The following is a 23,370-nucleotide window of genomic DNA, read 5'->3' as shown; positions in this document are numbered from 1 at the left end:
AGCAATCGCGGTGTGGACTGCAACGGCTCTCTTGGGACAGCTGGGACTCACGGATGCAATCCTTGAGGGGGATTCCCTTGAGGTAGTGCAAGCTCTAAAAAGGGGGAAAGGAGCTGGTCAAAGTTTGGGAACCTGTTGGAGGAAACGAAGGCGATGCTCCATGGCTGTCACTCGTGGGAAATACAACATGTAAGGCGAACTGCTAATCTGCACATTGGGTAACAAAAATGGGAGTTTTTCTCAATGTAAGCCAGTTGTGGCTAACTACGACTCCCCTATGCATTAGGGACATTGTAATGACTGAAACATCTTTGATTAATGAAATTATTCATTTTCCCCTTAAAAAAAAATAAAAGGAAAAACCCATAATAATGAACTGCATGTACGTAAAACATGTCTTAAAATCATTTATGTAATCACGTTTTCAAATAACTCAATTCTCAAGCTGTAGAAATAATATTTCTATAAGAAACTTTTTTTTTTTCTTTTTTTTTTGAATTTCTATAGGAAACTGATTAACAACAATTTCAATACATAACTCATAAAATCACATTTCAATAAATAAAACATAAAATGACATTTTTATTTACCCTTAAAATCACTAATTAAACCACCTTAATTAGGTGGTTAGCGATTTTTTTGAACTCGCGCGTTATAAAAGCGGTTATTCGATTTGCGGTTAATAACAGCTCATTTGTACACCCCTAATACCAACTACTCTGACAATAGCAAAAGATATATATTATCTTGATTAACATTTGTAAGGAGAATTATTTGCAACCAACAAACATGATCATTTTTCACAACCATATTGAAGCTGAATGTCAGGGAATCAGATTGGCTACATTTATCCATAAATTTGCTTCTGTGAGAAACTTCCATTTCTTGGGTCAATTTGCTTCTGTGACAGACTCCCTCTCTGATTATTTTGTGAATGAGAGGAGCTTTTACCATATCAAAGTAGTTGATAGTTTTAGATGACAGCAATTATTCAAATAATGTGCATGTGTGAACGTATGTGAGTAAGTCAATTGCAAAAATATTTATGAGGTAATGACCAACCACCAAAATTTCATCATAAATTATCAACTCTTTAACCTTTGACTATAAACAAATTTAACTGAGGCAGCACAAAAGCAAACACTGTAAAATCCGAGATAAATCTATAGAGGAATAGCAAAGAAGTGGCATCACACTGCAAACAAAATATTTATGAAGAAGCTTCTTCCATAGTTTCATAATGCATTGCATCACACTGCAAACAAAAGACTAAACATAATTCAAACACCAATGCAAAGAAAAGAGCTGTAGGCATAGTAGTAGAAACCAATGAACTCCAACTCCTGCACTGCATGCACTACGTCGTCAACGTATGCAGAAATTCAAGCAGATAGCAGTCATATTCAACAGCTAAAAAAGTGGGAATATATATAGCATTACTCTTTCACATTCATATCACATAAATCACTTCTTATTATTATTCTAAAAAAAAAAATATTAGGTTTTGGAATCCACACTCACCGAATCATAACAACATATTCCATGTTCATCAATATTATTCGAAGTTCTCACAATAAAATCAAATGCATGTTCTACTATGCTTCAAAGATTAATTAAAATCATCTCATGCATCCATTCTTTGCACAAATCACAAAAGAAATTCAATTTAAATCAAATCATCAGATGTATCCGTAAATCACAAAAGATATCCAATTTAAATCAAAACATCAATTGTATCCATAAAATAAATCACAAGGGATATCCAATTTTTTTGACAAAGAAAATCCAAGCAATTAGTTACGTGAAATTATCTTAAATCATCAAATGTATTCTTGAATCACAAAAGATATCCAAGAATCATTCGACAAATTGAGTTGAAGTAAAGCAATTGAAAAATCAAACCCATAAAATCGGATAATATTAACTTACATGAAAATATTGTTGTTCTTCATCGATGGGGCTTCATCCTCAACCTTAGTTGAGAATTTAGCTACACATGACTATGAAAATAAATCCTAAACCTAAAGAAAAACTAAATTAAGAGGGAGAAAAATTGTGGAATTTAGGACTTGGTCTTCAACCTACTTTCTTTGAGGCTTTAGCAGTCTATTTATAGGAGTTTCTAGGGTTTTAAACCCTAAAAAAAGCGTTGGACCAGCCTATCAGACGAGTGCACTCGAGCACATGGCCAGTGCGCTTGATCGCACTTGTGCATACGTTGTTCCTCCTATGGCTCAGCGCTTGCGCATTGATGGCTTGCTTGTGGGCTTGGGTGTGCTCTATCGCAACCCTGTTGGGCTCGAGCACTCCTTTATCCGTATTATAATCTAATGTTTTGTGTTAATTCTGTATTTTTAGTGTTTTGTAAGTTGCACAACCTTGCTGGGCTCGAGCATAGATGCGCTCGAGCGCAGGGTTGTGCAACTTACAAAACACTAAAGATTCAGAACTAACACAAAACATTAGATTATAATACAGATAAAGGATTAACAAATGTAAATTAAGGGGCTCAAATATGCAATATTTGGCACTCATCAAGACCTTTTGTCAATTTGTGACAAAAGGGAAACTTAATTTTGGGAAAATGATGAGTTGTCTCGGCTATTGATTTTGTCACAGAATTGCCAAAGGGGGAGTTTGTAAGTTTTATTTGTTGGCTAAAATTCGGTGATGAAAATGGTGTTCAAAGTGACAAAAATTCATGAGCATCCAGACGAGATGCATAGCGGTCCGAACGGACAACAGTTCCGCAAAGTGTTTCTTCAACCTGAGAGCTTCATCTGCAAGCTCGTTTGCATGGTGTACAGACGAGATAGATGAATAAGAAAACCCGAGAGCCTCATCTGCAATCTTGGCTACAAGCCATCCGGACACGCCACGCCAAAGAAGCAAGTTAACGATGTTGCCCTATAGTCCCATCTAGACAAGCACACTCCTCGTCTGGACGACAGTGTACGAGAACCAGTTTTCTTGCATTATTCAAGCCCCTGTCTGAATGAGCCCACTTACCATCCAGACGGCCCATAGCTTCTAGGTCTAATTTCAATGTAATTGTGATTCAATTAGACTAGGGGTCTTTAGGTTTATATATATAGATCACTACAGATCTGTATAGGTACGAATTTCCACCAGAGAGTTTATGACAGGTTGTGCAAAGAGAGAGTTTATGTTGTGACCTAAATTGTCCCTCTTAGAGTATTTGTTAGTTTGAATTGTGTGCTTCATTGAGAAGTTTATCGGAATGGTTTGATAAAGGAGAATCACGTGTGAAGAAGATTGTGAGCAAGGAGACGAGTTGGAGGGTTGTCGATCTTACAGAGCCAAGGACTTGCAAAGGGTTGTAAGTGTTCCCCGTATCTGTAATATCGGAATATTTTATTATAGTAATTTCCTGGGTTTAACTGTCCCGGTGAGATTTTACTTTTATAACGATTTCTAAAAGGTTTCCTCTTCGTCACCAAAATCATTGTGTCTAATTGATTTACTGTTTTGATTATTTTGGTGATTGATTGTTTATAAATTACTATCTGTTAATTTCGAATATTGTGTGATATAGACTTACATAGCTTTTTTTCAAAAGCAACACTTTTTGGCCCTACTTTTTCTCCTTTTGCAGGATCGAGGGGCCCGCATGATTGGATTGAATCATCCTCTTCGACTTTGGCCCTATCTTTTTACCCCTCTTTAATTGACTAATCTTAAAAGTACAACAATATTTTCTTTGTTTTAAGAATCTATTACACCATTTTGATAAATTTATGAAGTTAAAATTGACAAAAAAAAAAACTTTGAAGGTATTATCTGTTTTAACACATTAACTCAGGGATTTATCACAAAAATACCTTAAACGATAATTAGCTCATAATCCACTCTAGCGAGATTTTTTATTATTATTTAATTTCAAAATTTAGAAAACATGTTTATTGTACAAACGATGTTTCTCAAATGAAAAACAAAATACCCTTAAAAGAAATGACGGAAACTATATATATATATATATTTGCAACCAACAAATATGATCATTTTTCACAACGATGATGCTGAATGTCAGGGAATCAGATTGGCTACATTTATCCATAAGTTTGCTTCTCTGACAAACTTCAATTTCTTGGGTCAATTTGCTTCTGTGACAGACTCCCTCTCTGATTATTTTGTGTATGAGAGGAGCTTTTACCATATCAAAGTAGTTGATAGTTTTAGATTACAACAATTATTCAAATAATGTGCATGCATGGGTGAACATGTGATCGGGTAAGTCAATTGCAGAAACATTTATGAGGTAATAACCAACCACCAAAATTTCATCATAAATTATCAACTCTTTAACTTTTGACGACAAACAAATTAAACTAAGGCAGCACAAAAGCAAATACTGTAAAATCCGAGATAAATCTAGAGAGGAATAGCAAATAAGTGGCATCACACTGCAAACAAATTGTTTATGAATAAGCTTCTTCCATAATTTCAAACAAAAGACTAAACATAATTTATGATAAAGTTGTACGTATCAAACACCAATGCAAACAAAAGAGTCGTAGAAACCAATAAAACTCCCAACTCCTGCACTGCATGCACTACGCCATCAACGTATGCAGAAATTCAAGTAGACGGCATTTATATTGTCTTGTTGGCACCCGAATTTCATGGAGGAGTGCATCAGACAAAGCCATTGTACATTTTTTTTTTTTTTTTTTTTCAATTCTTTAAAAACATAGGAAAGCGTACATTCCAGCTGCTGCATATTAGGGATGATCTTTGTCTTCTTGAAAATTCTGAACCTTGCTTGACAAAGCATTTGTACTACTACTTTTGTTCTTTTTTTTTTTTTATTGGTTTTTTTCTTTTTTGGTTTTTTTTTTTTTTTTTCAATTCTTTATAAACATAGAAGAGCCACACTCCAGCTACTGCATATTAAGGATGATCTTTGTCTTCTTCTGAATTCTAAACCCTGCAGACAGAAAACAACCTAACAAATATTAAAAAAACATCAAAAAGTAGAAGCATTGATATCAAATTGAGTATCATCACCCTTGTAATCTCTTTCCCCTTTCTTATTATTTTTTGGTCTCTGAAGTGAGTGAAGTCAAGCTAGCGTCAGCAATTCGGACATACTAACATATTTCTATAACCATAATTTTCCTGTTGTGAGTGCACTCCTGAGTATTGTATGTGATATTTATAAAGTAGAAAAAAAAAATTACTTATTACACTTAAGTGGACTCAAGTCTATTAGACTAAGTTTTTGGGTTAGAGGTGATGTCATAATATATATATATTAATGTACTCTTAGTTATCTAGTGCACGGAAATAATAATCACATGTTATGAAAAATTGGATCTATTGAATATAATGAAATGCTTACCCTTTATCTGAACAACCATTTGACGGTGGAATGCATAGTTTGCTCTCCCAAAGCCAATGTATGGTGGTATTCAGGTCATCCTTCCAATGCCGTTCATCTTCTTTTGTTCCTTGTACTCTTTTTAGCTTTGGTGTGCTCAAGACTCCATCAGTGAAAATCTTCATCTCTTGACATTGACTCACAATCACTTCTTCCAAAGATGGGAACTCGAATGAATAACCTCCTGAGCAAAAGTTTGAAAGTTGTGGCAAGCAATCAAGTTTTAAGCTTGTCAATTTGCTGAAAGTAATCACCTGATCATTCCCTTCACCTCCATCCCCTCTTACAATTTCAGTTATCATCTCACATTCACGTACACTCAGTTTTTTGAGTTGCACAAGACTTTTGGCTGTTGAGGATTTAACCAAATTAATCAACCCATGACACTTCAATATTTCAAGCTCTGACAAATTTTGGAAAGCTACTGAGGATGGTGCCAAAATTTTCAATTTTCCACATTCCGACACTTCTAGAATTTCCAGATTTTGAACAATTGGGCTAGGTTGGCCGTCTTCTTTCCCAGCATGTTGTTCATGACCAAGAAGTTCTTCATATGGGAATATTTCTTCCCAACAACTACGATGCAAAACAAGTTTCTCCAGATTGTTTAATCTTTGAACAAAATTAGGTGGACAAACATCTGATTCATTATGATTGCTCGTCAGCTGAAGAACTTTTAGTTTGCAAAACAACTCCTCCAAAAACTGGCCGCTCCATATGGTGTGATAATGCGCCAATGTCAAAGACTCCAAGTTGGGGAAAGTAGCCTATAAACGAATCAAAGCAATAAACAAAAGAAACTTGGAGTTAGTATTTGTTAGAATATATGATAAGATTTGATTTCAGATTTTATTGTATTCAAATATGAATTTATTTGATCTCTTACCTTTTAGGTAATCAGATTTGATTGCTCAAATCTAATGCCATATTTGTATTATTCTCATCTACCAGAATTCTCAAAAAAAAAAAAAAAAAGCGAATTTTATATTGTAAATCTCATAAGGTGAAAAGAGCAAAACGTAATCCTTTAAGCCTTTAACCTACGGACATTTTTTTTTTTTGATAGGTATCCCATAATTTATTAATCAGGAAGGAACTTTCTCATGTAATACAATCTCTCTAATACATTATGAATAATTAGACCTCCATAGTTGTTCCTCTTCGTGCGACCGAGCAAATCTGGCAACATGGTGTGCCGCCTGGTTGGCCTCTCTTCTCACATGGCTTACCCTCCATTTGGATGACTGGTTCAACAAACTTTTGGAATCTTCCACCAAATGGCCGTACCTAGCTTCCTCTGCAATTTCCTTCACGACCCAGTGCCAACACCACCTCCAAAGCATCTCCTTCCACTCCTATGTTTCAAAAGCCCAGTGTATAGCTTAGCTCAGCAAGTTTCCATGCAGCCAAAGCCTCAACTATGGTGGGGTCGATGATATAGGGTCTGCTGGAACAAAACATTGCCACCACATCTCCTTCATGGTCCCTTGCAATGACTCCCAGCCCCATTTTCTGCGTCTTCTTTGTTGGAAATTGCCTTGAATTAATCAAGCCATGAATCCCACATGGGTCAAATGGTTGGTGGAGTTCACCAATCAAGCCGTCAAAAGAATAGTAAAAGGTTGTTACACCAACCAAGCCGTTGAAGGAATAGTGCATGGTTGTTGCACCAACCATGGACTTTCATGTTTCTCGCCAACCCTTGTGCTCCTATATAAGGAAGGCTGCAGAAGAGAGTAAATTATCTCTGAATCCCTTAGAAGAGATCCCAAGGAAGAGCTTCTTCAATGTAAGGAAGAGAGAAGAGAGCTAGGGAGGGGAAGGGAGGAGAGAGGCAAGAGAGTGAGTGTTTTGTCCTTAATTCAATTATCACTTGTATTGAGATGAGTGTGTGAGGCTTTTCTATGAGAAAAGTGTATTTTGGTGGTATGGACATGTACTGTGAGTTGTAAAAATTTGCTCATAGTAGAACTCTCTTGTTGGTGGACGTAGGCCAGGTTTTGGGCTGAACCACGTAAACTCTTTGTGTACATGTGTGATTGATGTGTGTTCTCATGTGTTTTCTTTCCAAACTTGTCTTTCGCATAAAGGGCTGGGGGAAATTGGTTGCCAATTTATTATCAATTTCCTAACATTCTTACCTAGAGCGGCATCCCAATTAAGCTATGCATTCTTCTTCCGATCGCTTCCACACTATTTTCGCCAGAGCTAGAGCTTGGACCTTGTTGATCTGTCGGATATTTTCTGCATTCTGAAACAAAAACAAGTTGGGCGTTGGCATATCCTTGATAATGGTGGAAGGTGGTCGAAAGTCCCTTCCAAACACCATGGAATTATGTCCCATCCAAACCATCCTGGCTATCGTCCCTATCATCTCCTTTTCTTCCTCCCCCAGTCTATCCGCTAGTTTCTCTAGGATGGCGGGGAACTCTTCCTCGTCGCTGGTGCATTTTTGGATGACTTTTGTACATTTTGATCATTCGTCTCTCGCTGAAACGCAATTCCAAAGCGCATGGGCTACTGTCTCCTTTTCCCTTCCACAAATCGGGCACATATCCTCTGTAATCCCTCATTGGAATAGCTTTTCTTTAGTAGGCAGTATGTTGTTACATGCTTTCCAAAGAAATTTTTTTACCACTCTTGGACCTCGTATATGCCACACTGCCCTCCATAGTTTGGTCATGGACTCATCATTCGAGCAACATCCTTTAGAGCCATCCTCCAATCCCTTAGCTAGGTGGTATGCACTCCGCACTGAAAACTTTCCATTCTTCGTACCAGTCCATATCAACTGGTCCTTCTATCTTCTAAGCAAATTGCCATTTTACAGATGCTGGATACCTCCTTCGTATTAAAAATCTCTTGGATAAGAGGGATGTTCCACCATTATGAATCAACATCCATAAGGGCTGCTGCTTTGGCCTCCTTGTCTAAAACTCGTGTTGGGGATTGAATTTGGTAAGTTGTTGGGGATTGAATCCATCTATCCCCCCAAATGCTAATGGATTCCCATCCCCCACCCGGCGAATTGGACCTTCCTCCAATAGTTTTTTAGCATTCCATATGCTTCTCCATGTGTACGAAAGTCTACTCCTAAGCAAATTGCCATTTTACAGATGCTGGATACCTCCTTCGTATTAAAAATCTCTTGGATAAGAGGGATGTTCCACCTCAATAGTTTTTTACACCATTGCTTCTCTCTCTCTTCATAATTTTGGCCACCAAGGAGTTCGGGTTTTGGATAATGCGCCACCCTTGTTTTGCTAGTAGTGCCAATTGAAGCACTCCAAATCACGAGAGCCCAAACCTCCACACATTTTTGATCAGCCCATCTTCTTTAAACTCATCCATGCCACCTTTAAATCATCCCCTTATGACCCAAGTATATGTCGGGATGGCCTGAATGACAACTTTTAACAAAACTTCCTTCCCTACTTGAGAAATGAACTTCTCTTTCCAGCCATTAATTCTCTCCCAAATTCTGCTCTTTACTCTGGAAAAAGAACTAATCTAACTCCTTCCGATAATGGTTGGTAGTCCCAAATATTTCTCGTAACTCTGGGTAGAGCTCACCCGCACAACCGACATACTGTGTTCTTTGGTCTCCCTTTTTGTGTTTCAGCTGAAAAACAAGGACGTCTTGTCCCTATTCAATTTTTGGCCTAAAGCTTGTTCATAGATTTGTAGCACCTCTTGAATCTGAACCCACTCAATAATATTCGCTTTGCAGAAACGAAAACTGTCATCTGCAAAAACAAGATGGTTCAACCTTGTCCCTCCCTTATAGATCGCAAGACCCGTGATCCCTCTGTCTTCTTCCGCCTTACTAAGCAGTGTGCTAAGGCCTTTTGCGCATAGGATGAAAACATAGGGCAAAAGGGGGCCCCCTTGCCTAATTCCCCGAGTAGGGATGATGTTACCATGCGGTTATCCATTAATCAACATCAAGAAAGATACTGTGCGCACACATGTCATTACCAAATGCACCCATCGGTTCGCAAATCCAATTTTCCACATAATGGCCTCTAAAAAGTCTCATTCCACCCTTTCGTAAGCCTTTCTCAAGTCTAGTTTTAAATCCGTAAAACACCCTTTGGGTTTCATCTATCCATTGCATGGAGAGCTTCGAACGCCACTAAAATATTATCTATGATAAGTCGTCCCGGAATGAAAGCACTCTGACTAGGAGAGATGATAAGAGGTAGCACCTTCTGGAGTTTGTTAGCCAGGACCTTGGCTTTTAATTTATAGAGGACATTACATAAACTGATAGACCGAAAATTTGTGATCTGCGTGGGACTCTTTCTTCAGAATAAGAGCTCTATATGTGGCATTAATGGATTTATCAAAAACATCATTGTTGAGAAAAACAAGAACAACCTTACTTACCTCCATTTTGACAGTTGCCTATGATCGTTGATAAAAACAGGAGGAGAAACTGTTCAGACTCGGAGATTTAAAGGGGGTGCATTTGGTTGAGAGTTACTTCAACCTCCACCATGGTGAACTCCCTAAGCAAAGATGAATTCATCTCCTCCGTAACCCTCCCATTCAAACCCTGTAGACATTCGCCGATACCATTGGTAGCCCCGGCCGAAAAATGTTGTTGGTAAAAACTACTAAAAGCCTCTCCAATTTCCTTCGGCTTTTTCCCCATGTTTTCCCCCTCTCATCTTTTTTTTCTCCCGGATCTGGTTAATTTTCCTTCTTTGAGCAGCCCATGCATGGAAAAAAGGTGTGTTCTGATCTTCTTGAAGATACTAGTTTTGTTTTGCCCGTTGCTTCCACCTTATATCGTCTTGCTCCAAAATAGCTTATATTTCCTCTTATAGCTTTTTAATGGAATCCCACATGGCTGGTCCTTCGTCTCTCTGCAGGATTTCGAGTTTCTTCTCTTTTAAATCACGTTCTACATGGCCAAATTTTCGCCAATGCCAACTTGAAAGCCGACATTGACAATTCTCAAGGTTAAGATACGCCGTGTGCATTGGATTGTCGCCTAGAAACCCTTCCTCCCATGCCTCCTGGACTACCTTATTGTAGTCATTGTCAACCTTCCAACTAGCCTCCACTTTGAAACCTCTTTTAAATTGCACCTCGTCTGCATCATTGGTAGCTGCCTCTAGTAATATTGGCTTATGGTCTGAAGAAACCGCAGCCAATACGTGGACTACAGTCTGTGGATTATTGCCTAGAAACCCTTACTCCCACGCCTCCTGGACCATTGTAGTCATCGTCCACCATCCAGCTAGACTCCACTTTGAAACCTCTTTTAAACTGCACCTTGTCCGCATCATTGGTAGCTGCCTCTAGTAATATTGGCTTATGGTCTAAAGAAACCGCGGCCAATACATGGACTATAGTCTGTGGAAAGATACCACACCACTCCCCATTTGTGACGGCCCTGTCCAACCTTTCTTTTGTGGAAGAGCCATCCGTACAACAATTGGTCCAAGTGAACTTCGACCCCTTGAAGCCTATGTCACTGAGTTTACATTCTTTCAACACATCCCGGGATATGTCCATCTGAGATTCCCGTCGCAAAGCTCCACCAGATTTTTCTAATTGTGCTGTGATCTCATTGAAATCACCTATGCATAGCCAAGGCATAGGATTGAAACACTTCAGAAAAAGACAGCAGTGCACATGACTCATGCCTTTGGTCCAGTCTGGATGTCCATAAAAACAGGTGAGTTTCCATAAACCTCTATCCATCCCCTTGTTCTTCAGTACTATTACGTTTATGTGTCTCCTTGAAAAATTTTGAATTTCAAGGTCTTCTTCCTCCTCCCAAAACACTGTCAAACCTTCACTTTGACCCACAGGATTGACCGCAAAGCCCCTGTGTAACCCAACTTCACAAGTAAACCTTCTATCCTTTGTTTTCCGCTCTTTGTTTCCATCAAAAACAAAAACCTCGGGTGCTTTTTCTTTTCCATTTTGCTAAGGTCTCGAATTGCACGAGGGTTCCCAAGCCCCCGGCAATTCCAACTTCAGAGAATTATTGCTGTTGGCAGGACTGTGAACCAGCCTCGGCCACTACTTCTATCAGTCCTCCCTGTTGTGTCCCCACTATATTCCTTTTTTTCTTCCCCTTTGGTTCTGCCCCCTCCACAACAACGGTCTTTTTCTGTTTTCCACCTAAAGTAGCCTTCGTGTTTTTCTGGTTCCCCTCTTCAATACCTTTACGTGCTTGACGTTTCTAATGTTTCAGATTTGACCTCCAAGTGCTTCCCCAAACAACCTCCTTCGGACCAATTCCTCTCTGCTCTGCTCTTACTTCTATTGCATGAGGAATGCAGAGCAGACCTAATTCCACGTCCATACGGGTAAGTTCTTTTTCTCCATAGTCCAGGCCCACTTCTTCTCTATTGAATTTTTGAATTTCAGCTTCAAAGCTCCTTACCTACAACATCTCTTCCTTTGTTGGCCCATTTTGTGATCCCTCATTAACCTCCCCATGGCCCACGCATCCTTTGGTTTGAATCTTAGCCCCATGTGTTTTTGGCAAAAGATCCACGTGCTACCCTTCTTCAATACTTTACGTTACTAAGTCAGTCCTATGAGAGTTAATACCTACCTTCTATAACTTTCCTCAAACTCCTTCCTGCGCTTGTCATTAATCTCCCCCGATATATATTGGGATCCATTATGAGCAAGAATCCCGCGCGCTTCCCCCATAATTGGATCCTGAATCTTCGTTGCCCCCTCCTACGCTGGTATGCCCGGATTTTTGGTGATTTTCGTGATTTCTGGGACTTGTTCTTCTGAATTGTCTGTTGGACAAATGTTCTCCATCCGCCGTCCAGGATTCATCTTTAGAGAAATCTCACCCGCCATCTCCCAGCACCGAAAAAACTTTACGTTTTGGAGCCTCAGCCCTAAGCCATACTCCTCATTGTTTTTCCTCCCCCTCAATACTCATTCTAAACTGGGAAACCTTAGGACAACCGGTTCTCCCGTGAACAATCCTTCCACACTTGAAACAAAATAGTGGTAGCTTTTCGTACTGGAATTGGACCCGGAAGGACTTTCCCCCTACGTTCAATGCTCTCCCCCACTCTAGTCGTTTGGTCAAATCGTTACCACTCGTATCCTGAAACATCTCCCCCAACCAGCCCCCTCACCAGCCATGTCCACATCTTTGAGATCTCCCAGGGATTCTCTGATTTTTATTCCAATTCCCTAGTCATGCAGAGCAGTGGCATGTCATGCACCTAAACCCAGATGGGGGATTTTGAAAATACCATTTAAGAGGGCTAACATTGTCCCCCAAATTCATTAAGCACAAGTATCTGCCTATCAAACGACCATAGTCTCCCCATGAGCACCCTCCTCTTGTCATCCTCCTCTGTAAATTCAAATAGCCACATATTATCTTGCAACTCCTTGAACACCACTGTGCCAACCGTATGCCATAGCCAAGATAAGACAGTTTTGAAAGCCTCATAGTTTATTGCTTTTTCAGCCTCAATACGACCAATCAAGCACCGTGAACCAATCTCTCTCCCTTCTGCTATTTCTCCTTTAGTAATGGAGATGCCTTCTTTCTCCCCTTCTTACTATACAATCGTTCCAGCTCCGCCGCCATCTTACCTTCTTCCCCTTTGCCCGAACCAGCCAAGCCCTCCTGCACCCACATCCATCAACCGGATAAAGGACAAAACCCTAATCTCTGGAGACTTTGGATAGAGAAACCTAGAGAGACGACTATACAAAATTTTAACCTACGGACATAAGTCATATGTTTCTTTATTTTCTTCCCTCTCTAAACTTCATTTCATTATAGTTTTCTTTAGTATTCATTCCCCTCAAGAAGTTTGATTAATCAATAGAATTTATTGTGGGGACTAGGAAATGAATTGTAGAAACATGTTACACGAATATACCTTAATGAAAAAAAAACTTAAATGAAAGTATATATTAAAGAGAAATACTATAACTATTTTCTGTGATATGATTTGATATTCCATTAACTGCGATGTCTTAAAAGTCTTTCATGATCTGAGAAGTCCAACCCACTAATAAACCAAAGCAGCAGCATCAACCAAAGATCCATCAATCAAAACAGCATCAACCACCCAAATCTGAAAAAATAATTTATGTTCCTAACATACATCATCCTAAACTTCAGTACTACACCTAACCCAGTAGTCAAAAGTACCCAACAACTTCACATATCATGATCGACACCGAAATTCAAATCTCAAATCAAAATTTACAATGTGGAACTAAAGTTTTAGATGTCACAATGTCTCTCCCATTCAAATCCCTAACATCCTCGTCGGGGCCCAAGCCATGAAGTGCCTCAATGGCACATACACGATATTACTAGGTTGCTTTTATATCATTTATAATGATCCATGAAAAACCTCCACTAGCCATTTCTAGGCTATTACTCCAAAATGACTAATCAAGCTATAATTGGAATTTCCTAAAATCACTTATAAAGTCCAATCTTACCAAATAAAGAACCAATGTGAGACTTAGCACCTATAACTAAATTTCTAATCCACTCAATCAATATGGGTAAGAGAAAACCTTGCATTCGAACGTAGTGTAAAACCCCCACTTTACAGCACCCAATAAACTAACACATAACACAAAAATATTACATAGGATATACATGAAACACACGGGATCATCTCATGTAAAACCCATTAAAAATATTTGATCTCATCTTCATGATTGCTGCCAGTATTGTCTAACGCCAGCGATGATGGGAGGAGGCGGGAAAGGTTGACACTAGCGATGATGGGGAGGAAGCGAGAGAGGTTGATGCTAGCGATGATGGGGAAGAAGCGGGAGAGGTCGCAGTGACCCGTGTGGGTTTCTAGCTGTGACCCACGTGGATCTGGCCAGACCCTGGCACTAGGTCGCAGTGACCCAAGCGGGTCGCGACCAGATCCTCATGGGTTTGCTGACCCACGCTGGGTCGCGGCCAGACCCAGCCGTGGGTCAAGGCATGACCCACATGGGTCAAGGCCAAACCCACGGCGGGTCTTTGGCCGAGACTCGCGCCATGGATTCCGACAGTGCCTCCATATTCCAATGGCGGCGTTTGAGGGGTGGGGTGGTTCATGGGTTAAAGGGTTAGAAGGTGATGTAATCTGGTGTTTTAATCTTAGTATATTTTGGTGTGTTTAAGTGAGGTGTCAAATGCTTATTGGAGGCTGCAAAAATGGGGTTTTAAGGATGGACCTAATAGTAGGGGCTCTCTTTTATCTTCTTATTGTGGGACTAACTTTCTAAGATGTCATAACAAACATGTGTGGAGCTGACTTTTTAATTCAAAAAAATATATATATGTTAAGGTTGTTGTGTGGCCACTCCTATGAAGAAGATAAGTGGCTATATAGCCACCTGATCTGGTTAAGGTGGCCATACAGCTACGTACCCATAGGCTGTTGTGGTGGTTGTGCGATGCAAAGGTGTTTGCATGGCAATCCTTATTTAGTCGAAGTAGTTGCGACCACCCTTGGGTAGTAATAATGGCTGTCTGGCCACCCCTAACCAAGACGAAGATAATTGCGCCCCTCACCTCCAATGGAGGTGGTTGTGCTCCTATTGTAAAAAGATATGCCACTACATAAGATTTCAGAAGGTACTAAAACAAGACTTGGAGGATTAAAAGAACTAGAAATATTTAGCAAATTTGATTAGTTTGCCAAAGAAAATTTTGATGAAACCAAAGTTGATGTAAATTTATAGATTCTCTAATAAATTCTTAAATTTTGAATTCCACTTACACTTACCATATTTATTCGAACAAATATTGGTTTGGTATATTTAAATCCTATAATACTAGTATTCTTCTAATGGCCAATGACACTATATGTAAGGCTACTGAAATAGGTACCATAAAAGTGCTTATATTTAATGGGATTTAATGACACTTGTGTTAAATATATTCAAGACCTTAGAAAAAAAAAATCTAATATCTTTAGACGCATTGGATTCGTTAGATTCTGAATATTCTGCGAAAGGTGGCATTATGAAAATAATTAAAGATGCATTGATTATAGTTAATTGTCACAAAATTGACAATTTATATAAGCTGCTTCCAAAACTAGTTAGGGTATCTACTCCAGTGTTCAGGAAAAAAAAAAAAAAAAAAAAGGTATCTACTCTAGTAGAATCATGTTTAAAATCATACCAAAGAGATAAGCCATATCACACTTCTAGGTGGCTTAGCTTCTTTTTCCTTTTTATGATTTTTTTTTTCCTGTTCATTTCCTTTGTTATGATATATATATATATTTGTCTCGGACATAAAATTCTAGATAGCACAATGAAAATTAAGTTCAATTAATTTAAAAACCATATCAATTCTACACTTCGGCTTGAATGTGGACATCTTATGAGATTAGTTAAGGCTCTTACCTCATCAACCAAGAAAAGGGGTTGTTTAATGGAGATCTCAACTTCGCTCTCTTGAAGTGTTTCTTCAAAGCTCAAAAGTTCAGAAGTAAATAGGTCGACTTTTTGGCATCCTTCCACCGTTAATGTTTTTAGCAATGGCCATTCTGAAGCATGCTTTCCAGGGTAAAACCACTTGAGTCTTGGTAGGTGTTCAAGACGTAGATGAGTTATTTGAGGGAACACAAACCTAGCTATCGCTTCCGCTCCTTTTTCCCTAGCAACAATTTCTTCCACCCCACAATTAGCTACGACAAGTGTCTCAAGACTCTGGAATCTTGTCAGCATATTAGAGTGAAAGATGTTCAAGAGATTTTCACAAAATTCAACTTTTATAAATTGAAGCTTGCAAAAGGAATCTATTGTGAATTGGTTCTTCCATATGATTTTCAAGCAATCCACGTGGGAGATTACCAATCGTTCCAAACTGTGAAAGGCAACCTGTAGGGTTCGTCTCGTATGTTAATTGCATAGCTAAACAACTCACATACTGGAAGATAAGATATATATATATATGCATAGCTAAACAACTCACATACTGGAAGATAAGATATATATATATATATATATATATATATATATATATATATATATATATATATATATATATATATGAAGTAAAGGTGAAAATTTTTAAAATTTAGAATCTAAAAGGTGTAAAGCTGAAAGAGGTGGATGATAAAAAATTAAAAAATTACCTCTTCATTGAAGAAAGGATGCATAACAGAATGAAGACTCTCCTCTGCATTCATTTCCTTGAGTTCTTTGCTGATCATCATGCCTGAACTGAGAGGTTTGGATATGAATGTCTCTAATTTAGGGCAATGTTCTATCCCCAATTTCTTTAAGGATGGAAATTCGATGTTATGTCCTACACAGAATCTTTTGAGGATTGGAAGTTTTTTTAGAAACAGGCACTCTAGTTGAGGAAACAACACTTCTGCCTCTTGAGTTATTTCTTCTACTACTCCTAATTCTTCTGTGACTAGTATCTCTTCCAAATCCTCACATTCCAGGACGTGAAGATGTTTGAGTTGCACCATAAATCTAGCTGCAGAAAATGACAATATATATTTTATGTTACCCGAGCCCTCCACCTCCAAGTATGTCAAATTTTCAAATCTCGACGTTGCTTGCATGTTTCTTAATCTACAAACGGAACATGCCGGATTTTGGTTCTGCTCTATCTCTGCCAAGTTAACTGATGACAACTTCAATGTATCCAAGATGGGGAACATAACCTGCAGCGTCAGTTAATACTTTATCCCTCAACAACCTAAAAAATGCACAAACTAGGGTATGCATATTCTTCTTCTTTCATTTGACAAAAGGACATAGCATGCTATGAGAGAAAAGAGTCAACAAAAATATGCATTCATTCGGATACCACACTATGACTGCAGCACATGTTTTGTTCTTGATTATTATTATTGTTCGTAAGCATTCTTGAGTTTTATTCGGTGGTTTATCAAGAGTAGAAAAGATGTTAAATTAAGAGGGGAGGAGGGAGATCTTTGATAGCAAGATGGCAACATACAATACATGCATGTCATTGTTACTGAATGTAACAATCCGTAACAACATATTGTCCTTGCTAAGGGACAACGATTGTCGACAACTTATTTTCTTCTTGTTAAAATGTGTTTTTAACAAAGTTTGTTATTCACGACCGATGGAAGACAAGCTTTCCACAATAATCTGGCAACTTCTTGTTGCTAAAAACTTTAAACGACAACTATTTTCGTTGCTAAAAGTCAATTTTGTTGTAGTATTTATCTTGTACTTTGCAACAACTACGTAGGGCCATAATGTGGAGTTCAACAGGATAAGCAAACGAATGGCATACAAAATGCCTTTGCACACACTGTTAAACATCATATCACAGCCCTCCAAGAGGACACAGCCATGCAGATCAAATCTTCTCAAGAGCTAGCATGCACAAATCCCACTCATCAAGACAAAGATCCTGTGGCTGCCAAGCATCCCATTGATTGTATATCTCCAGCAGTCAATGAAGCAGATGAAGGAAAGGATATTGAAGAATCCAGAGATATGCAAATATACTCTCACTAAGGAAAGAATTTCATGTGTATAGGATCTCTCATGTAATCACATATTCGTATGAGATTGTAATAGTATCACTGTAATTTATTTTTGCTTAGAATAGTTGATTCTTTCCCTTTACTTATTATGTAAACAGAGTACATATACTCTTCTTGTACCATTGTTACGATCATCGAATATAAGAGTAATTCCTTAGCTCAAAATTCAATTGCTTTCAAATTATTTTACACACAACAGTCATTTCATAACCATTTGGACACAATCAAGTAGCTACATCATCACAACTGAAAAAATTATCTTAAAACATGAAGTAGGAACAATATTTTTATTAATAAATTAGGTTATTAATATAGGTCTGGTCTTAACTGTATCAATTATTTAACTCTAAGTTCGTAACAGTGCTATATGTACGTTCTACGAACTGATATAGCTATACATAAAGTTGTCATGCTAGTTGTTTTAAAGTATAATTGTAAATTTGAATTCTGTCTATTGCTCACTCACTAGTCACCACCTCAAGACACGACAAGTTTTAAGCAACAATATTTAGCATGCAAACTCAATAGTCATTTAGAGTTTTATTAAAAATATTTAGTCGAATAATGGGGTGTTTAAATAAGTCTAATATTATTTTCTTTAATTAATTAAATACATTTACCTCTTCATTGAAGAAAGATTGCATAATAGAATGAGGCCTCTCCTCTGCATTCATTTCCTTGAGTTCTTTGTTGACTGTCATGCTTGACCTGACAGGTTTGAAGATGAATGTCTTTAATTTAGGGCAACATTCTATCTTCAAGCTCTTTAAGGATGGAAATTCGATGTTACTTCCTACGCAGAATCTTTCGAGGCTCGGAAGCTTTTTTAAAAACAAGCATTCTAGTCGAGAAAAGAGCACCTCTGTCTTTGGAGTTATTTCTTCTACCACTAATTCTTCTGTGAATAGTATCTCTTCCACAAGCTCACATTCCAGTACATGTAGATGTCTGAGTTGCACCATAAATCTAGCAGTAGAGAATGACAGTATATATTTTATGTTACTCGAGCCCTGCACCTCTAAGTATGACAAATTTTCAAATCTCGACGTTGCTTGCGCGATTGCTAATCTGCAAGAGGACCTTGCGATGGGGAACACAACCTGCAACTAGAAAGGGTTATTTCTTCTTTTCAACAACCTATAAGATGCACTAGCTAGGGTACGCATAATTGTATTCGTGCATTCTTTGGGCGAGTATAAGGTCATGTTTTTGTCGCATATGCCATTCACTTCAATTAACTATGGTAAGGAATTATCACTATTCCAATGATTCTAAAACATCAGGATTAATATTGCTACAATTGGAAAGATACAATTACGTTGTAGTGAAGTTGGGAGGTGTAAAGTGTAGTGAGGTTGCAAGAAAAAAAAAAAAAAAAAAAAAAAAAAAAAAGGAAAAGAAAAGTTCCATTCAGCTAATATAACCAACAATATATATATATATATATACACACACAATAGTTTGGAGCAATTCTCCTTCCTTTCACATAAATGGTGAGCAACAATACTCCTTCCATTCACAGAGTTCTCAACACATGCATCTATATTTAGCTTGTGCCAATTGTGTGGAATCATTATTTGATGAATCGTACTGTAATATACCTGTTCGTGTAGAATTGGCATGTGAAAATCAAACTTTCCATCCGAAATGATTTCTCTAGGATCAGTTATGAATGGCTTTTGTGTGCTCAAGAAGCTTATGAGCTCTGGAAGATGCTTTAGTGCCAAGCGACGCAGTTGAGGGAACAAGAATGCATCTGTGTCTTCTATACTGCCTTCTTCTCTCATGACTATTGCGCCCATAATGCTGCATTCTCTTACCTCCAATTCTTCGAGTTGTTTAAGGCCCCAAGCCATGGATGATGAGAAAACAAATTTCAATTTATCACAATGCTGCACTTTTACAATTCTCAAGTTACGGAAGGATGTAAATGGAAGTTGGCCATGACATATTTCTTCCAAGCTCATCATGTTTTCAAGAAAAAATGTCTCCAAGGCAGGAAAGGCAACAACCGAAATCCTTAAGTTAATGATATATTTAATCTCTTGATTGTTTTGGATATGGAGATGCTTCAGTTGTTGGAAACCTCCTCTATCTAATTCGTTTAGAAGACTCTTAACTAGGGCTGTTAAGTGAGCGAAGCGTCTCGCGAGCAAGCTCGGGCTCGGCTCGCATAAGCTCGGCTCGTGCTCGACTCGAATATTAAATGAAGCACTTCATGAACACAAATCCTGGCTCGAATATTAAACGAAACAAGCTCGGCTTGACTCGGCTAAGCTCGTGAACAGCTCGTATAAGCTCGAGTGTGTATATATATATATATATATATATATATATATATATATATAAAAACTAAGTAATAGATAATTAATTATAAATCTCATAATTATTAAAACCTTAAAATTGCATTTATATTTAAGCGTTAGAGAATGAAAAATTCTAGACCCTTCGTGATGAGAGAGAGAGAGAGAGCAATCATTAAAAAAACCTCGATTCAATTAGAGCAGATCCAAACGAAAAGAAGAAGAATCAAGCAGAAACTATTGAGGGAGATTGCGAAAGGCATAAACTATTGATGAATTAAATAGACCCAAACACTATCACTACATGTCTAGTGAGTGAGAGTGAGAGAGTTGGAAATGAGAGTTCAGGTGAAAGATTCGTTATGACTGGTGAGGGGGATTGAGAGAGAGACGTTAAAAAAATATTTTTTTGTAGGGGGCGTTGTCCCAATGCAGTCTGAATGTAACCTGTTAACTTGTCCCACATTGTTAAGAAAACATCAATCTCCAAGTTTGCTTATCTATAAAAGGATGCATATCCTCTCTCTTTGAAACCAAATGCCTTGCTGTATTAACTCAGGCTTCATACTCAACTAGTCAGGCTAAGCAAATACTCATATGCAAACTAACTTTTTAAGCCATTTAAGAGTACTTGAAGTTAAAAAAAAAAAAATTAAAAACAAAAACATTAAATATAAGAGCCAGCTCGTGAGCTGGCTCGACTCGACTTATTATTAGCTCGAGCTCGATTTTTTTGGCTCGCCCTTGAGCTCGAGTAAAATTTAAATGAGCCAAGCTTGAACAAGGGAAGCTCGCTCAAGCTCGGCTCGTTTACACCCCTACTCTTAACACCCTTTAACTCATCTAGATAAAGAGCTTCAGTTCTCTTCAGTAGCATTTTAATCTCAACCTCTGATTGAAAGGTCGTATTTAACTTGAGTTTTAATGTTTTTGAGGCTTCACGCTTCTTAGAAGAGTCCCAGACATAATCTCCTATAGATATTGCATATCTTTCTAACTTTTCAAATGAAAGATCTTTAGGCAGATTTCTGACATCTGTAATGTGTATCTCTAAAGTGATCAACTGTGACAAATCTTTCAGCTCAGCAAGGCTTGCATTATTTCTTTCAAAATTGGGTCCTTCGGTCTCCCATTGAACAAAACTGTTTCCCATGTACAACTCTTCTAATTCAACCAAGCTTGATAGCACATTAGGTGGAACCACTTCAAGTTTGGAACAATTGCTCAGATCTAGCAACCGTAAATGAGTTAACAATCCTATTTCTCTGGGTAATTGTGACAAGTTAGAACTGAATAGGCTAAGAACTACTAAATTCCTGAGCTCTCCAATTATAGCTATGTCTTCCAACACACATTGATCCAGGCACAATGTTTGCAGGTTTCCAAGGAGACTAAGTGATGAAGGAAGTGATGGAAGTTTCATTTTAGTCAAATCCAAAACTTGGACCTTTCCCATCCCTTTAAAGAAAGTCTCTGGGATTTGCAAGGATTGATCCCTACCATACACATAAAAATATCTTAAATCTGGACATTCCATTTCGTTAGGAAGTTCATGGATATCTCCACCACGAATAGAGAATGTCTTGCATCTTTTGAGTGCATCTACATCTGGCCATTTTTTTAGCCCACTATTTTCTCTCACTACAAACATATTATGATCCCTTGACGCTATAAATGTCGCAACATCACGAACAACATCATGCATATGACAATGGTCAGAACCATGGGGACAATCTAGCAACAGACAAGAGTCTTTCAAATTACGAACGTGGCTATATAATCTGTTTCTGGCTTCTTCTAAAGTAGTAATGCCATGAAATGAACCCAAACCATAACAATATTTCAACAAGTCCAGATAATTAATGGCGTAATCCATTTCAGCACAAAGCAAAAATAAATGTTGAACCTCCTCATTTTCAAGATGACTATAACTCAGCTCTATAGAAGAATATATAATTGACTGCATTCTTGTGAGGTGTCCAGGAGCGGGTCTTCTTAGCTGCTCCAGGGCATTCTTCCATTCACATAATCTCTTGTTTTTTAATGCCTTAGAAACTGTTACAAGTGCAACAGGCAGACCTGCACACTCCTTAGCTACCTCAGTTGCTGTACATCTCAAATGAGGATCTTTAACACAATCACCCGCCTTTATTTCAAACAAATTCCATGCTTCATTTTCGGGTAATTCTTCAAGCCCAAAATCCTTCTGGGTGCCCATTTCGCAAGATAATAGATTTTTATCTCTAGATGTCAGCACCACTTTGCATTCCGTAGTAGAAATTCCTATTTTCTCCAAATCCAATTTCATCCATATATCATCTAGGATAACAAGTGTCTTCTTATGTTTTGTTAATCTCTGCCTCAAACGATATGCTCTTCCTATTTCAGTCTCCGCATCAAGCTTTAGATCTAGCATGTCGGCGATTTCTCCTTGAATTCGTCTAGTATCTGGGTTCTGCGTCACATATGCCATGGCCACCTCATCGAATAACATTTTTTCCTTGGCTTGCCTGGCAACTTCTCTCACCAGTGTAGTCTTTCCCGCACCAGCCATCCCCCACAGGCCGATCACGTTGGTATTAGCATCTCCCAATGCCTCCATAAGTCCCTTGTCAGTTGACATTCTTGAAACAAAGTCCATATAATCCATTTGTCTCCTAGACACCTCCCCCTCTAGAGCAGGACGGTAGGAAACTTTTTCAAATTTGTCATTTTCCAGTACGTGATCAATAAGTTGCACCATCTTCTTTGCTTTCCGACTTAGCTGATGCCGCAGCTTCAAGTTCAGGCATGCCCCATTAGAACACCTCGGCTGCGCTCTTTCTTCAACTGGAACAATTTCTCTGGCCTCTTCAATAGTTTCATCCGCCTTTGTCAACCACGTTGTAACAAGAGCTTCAATTTCTTCACCATTTCTTCTAGCAGAATCAACGGAATGTTGCACGCTATCTCTTCTGGACTGCAACGTCTGTAACTTGTCCTCCATAGTCTTAATGTTGTTGTCGTAGTCAAATGAATAACATAGCCATTGTCCAATTGGTGCAACCAATAACTCGGCAATTTTTGTTACAACTGCACTTAAAACCTCCATTCTTGTTTCAATCTTTTTTTCCCCTTTTCCTTCTCCTTTCTTTTTTTTTTCTTT

At 38.3% G+C, this 23,370-nt stretch overlaps 1 protein-coding gene across 1 annotated transcript; it reads right to left on the bottom strand.

Moving 5' to 3' along the window:
• Window positions 1–4,858: 4,858 nt before the first annotated feature.
• LOC132173957 (uncharacterized) lies at window positions 4,859–23,338 on the bottom strand. The gene is made up of 7 exons (XM_088513533.1): window positions 21,048–23,338; window positions 19,473–20,041; window positions 18,543–19,007; window positions 16,519–17,061; window positions 15,785–16,261; window positions 5,363–6,168; window positions 4,859–4,948 (listed from the first exon to the last, which is right to left on the bottom strand). Exons 1-7 carry the CDS (start codon window positions 23,314–23,316, stop codon window positions 4,942–4,944), a joined length of 5,136 nt encoding a protein of 1,711 aa, XP_088369659.1. The 5' UTR covers window positions 23,317–23,338; the 3' UTR covers window positions 4,859–4,941.
• Between the last annotated feature and the right edge of the window lie 32 nt (window positions 23,339–23,370).

The sequence above is a fragment of the Corylus avellana genome, chromosome 2, assembly GCF_965113065.1.
Source record: "Corylus avellana chromosome 2, dhCorAvel1.hap1.2, whole genome shotgun sequence".
Taxonomy (NCBI): domain Eukaryota; kingdom Viridiplantae; phylum Streptophyta; class Magnoliopsida; order Fagales; family Betulaceae; genus Corylus; species Corylus avellana.
The sequence above is the reverse complement of the archived record's forward strand: the minus strand, read 5'-3'. Positions and strand labels throughout refer to the sequence as shown.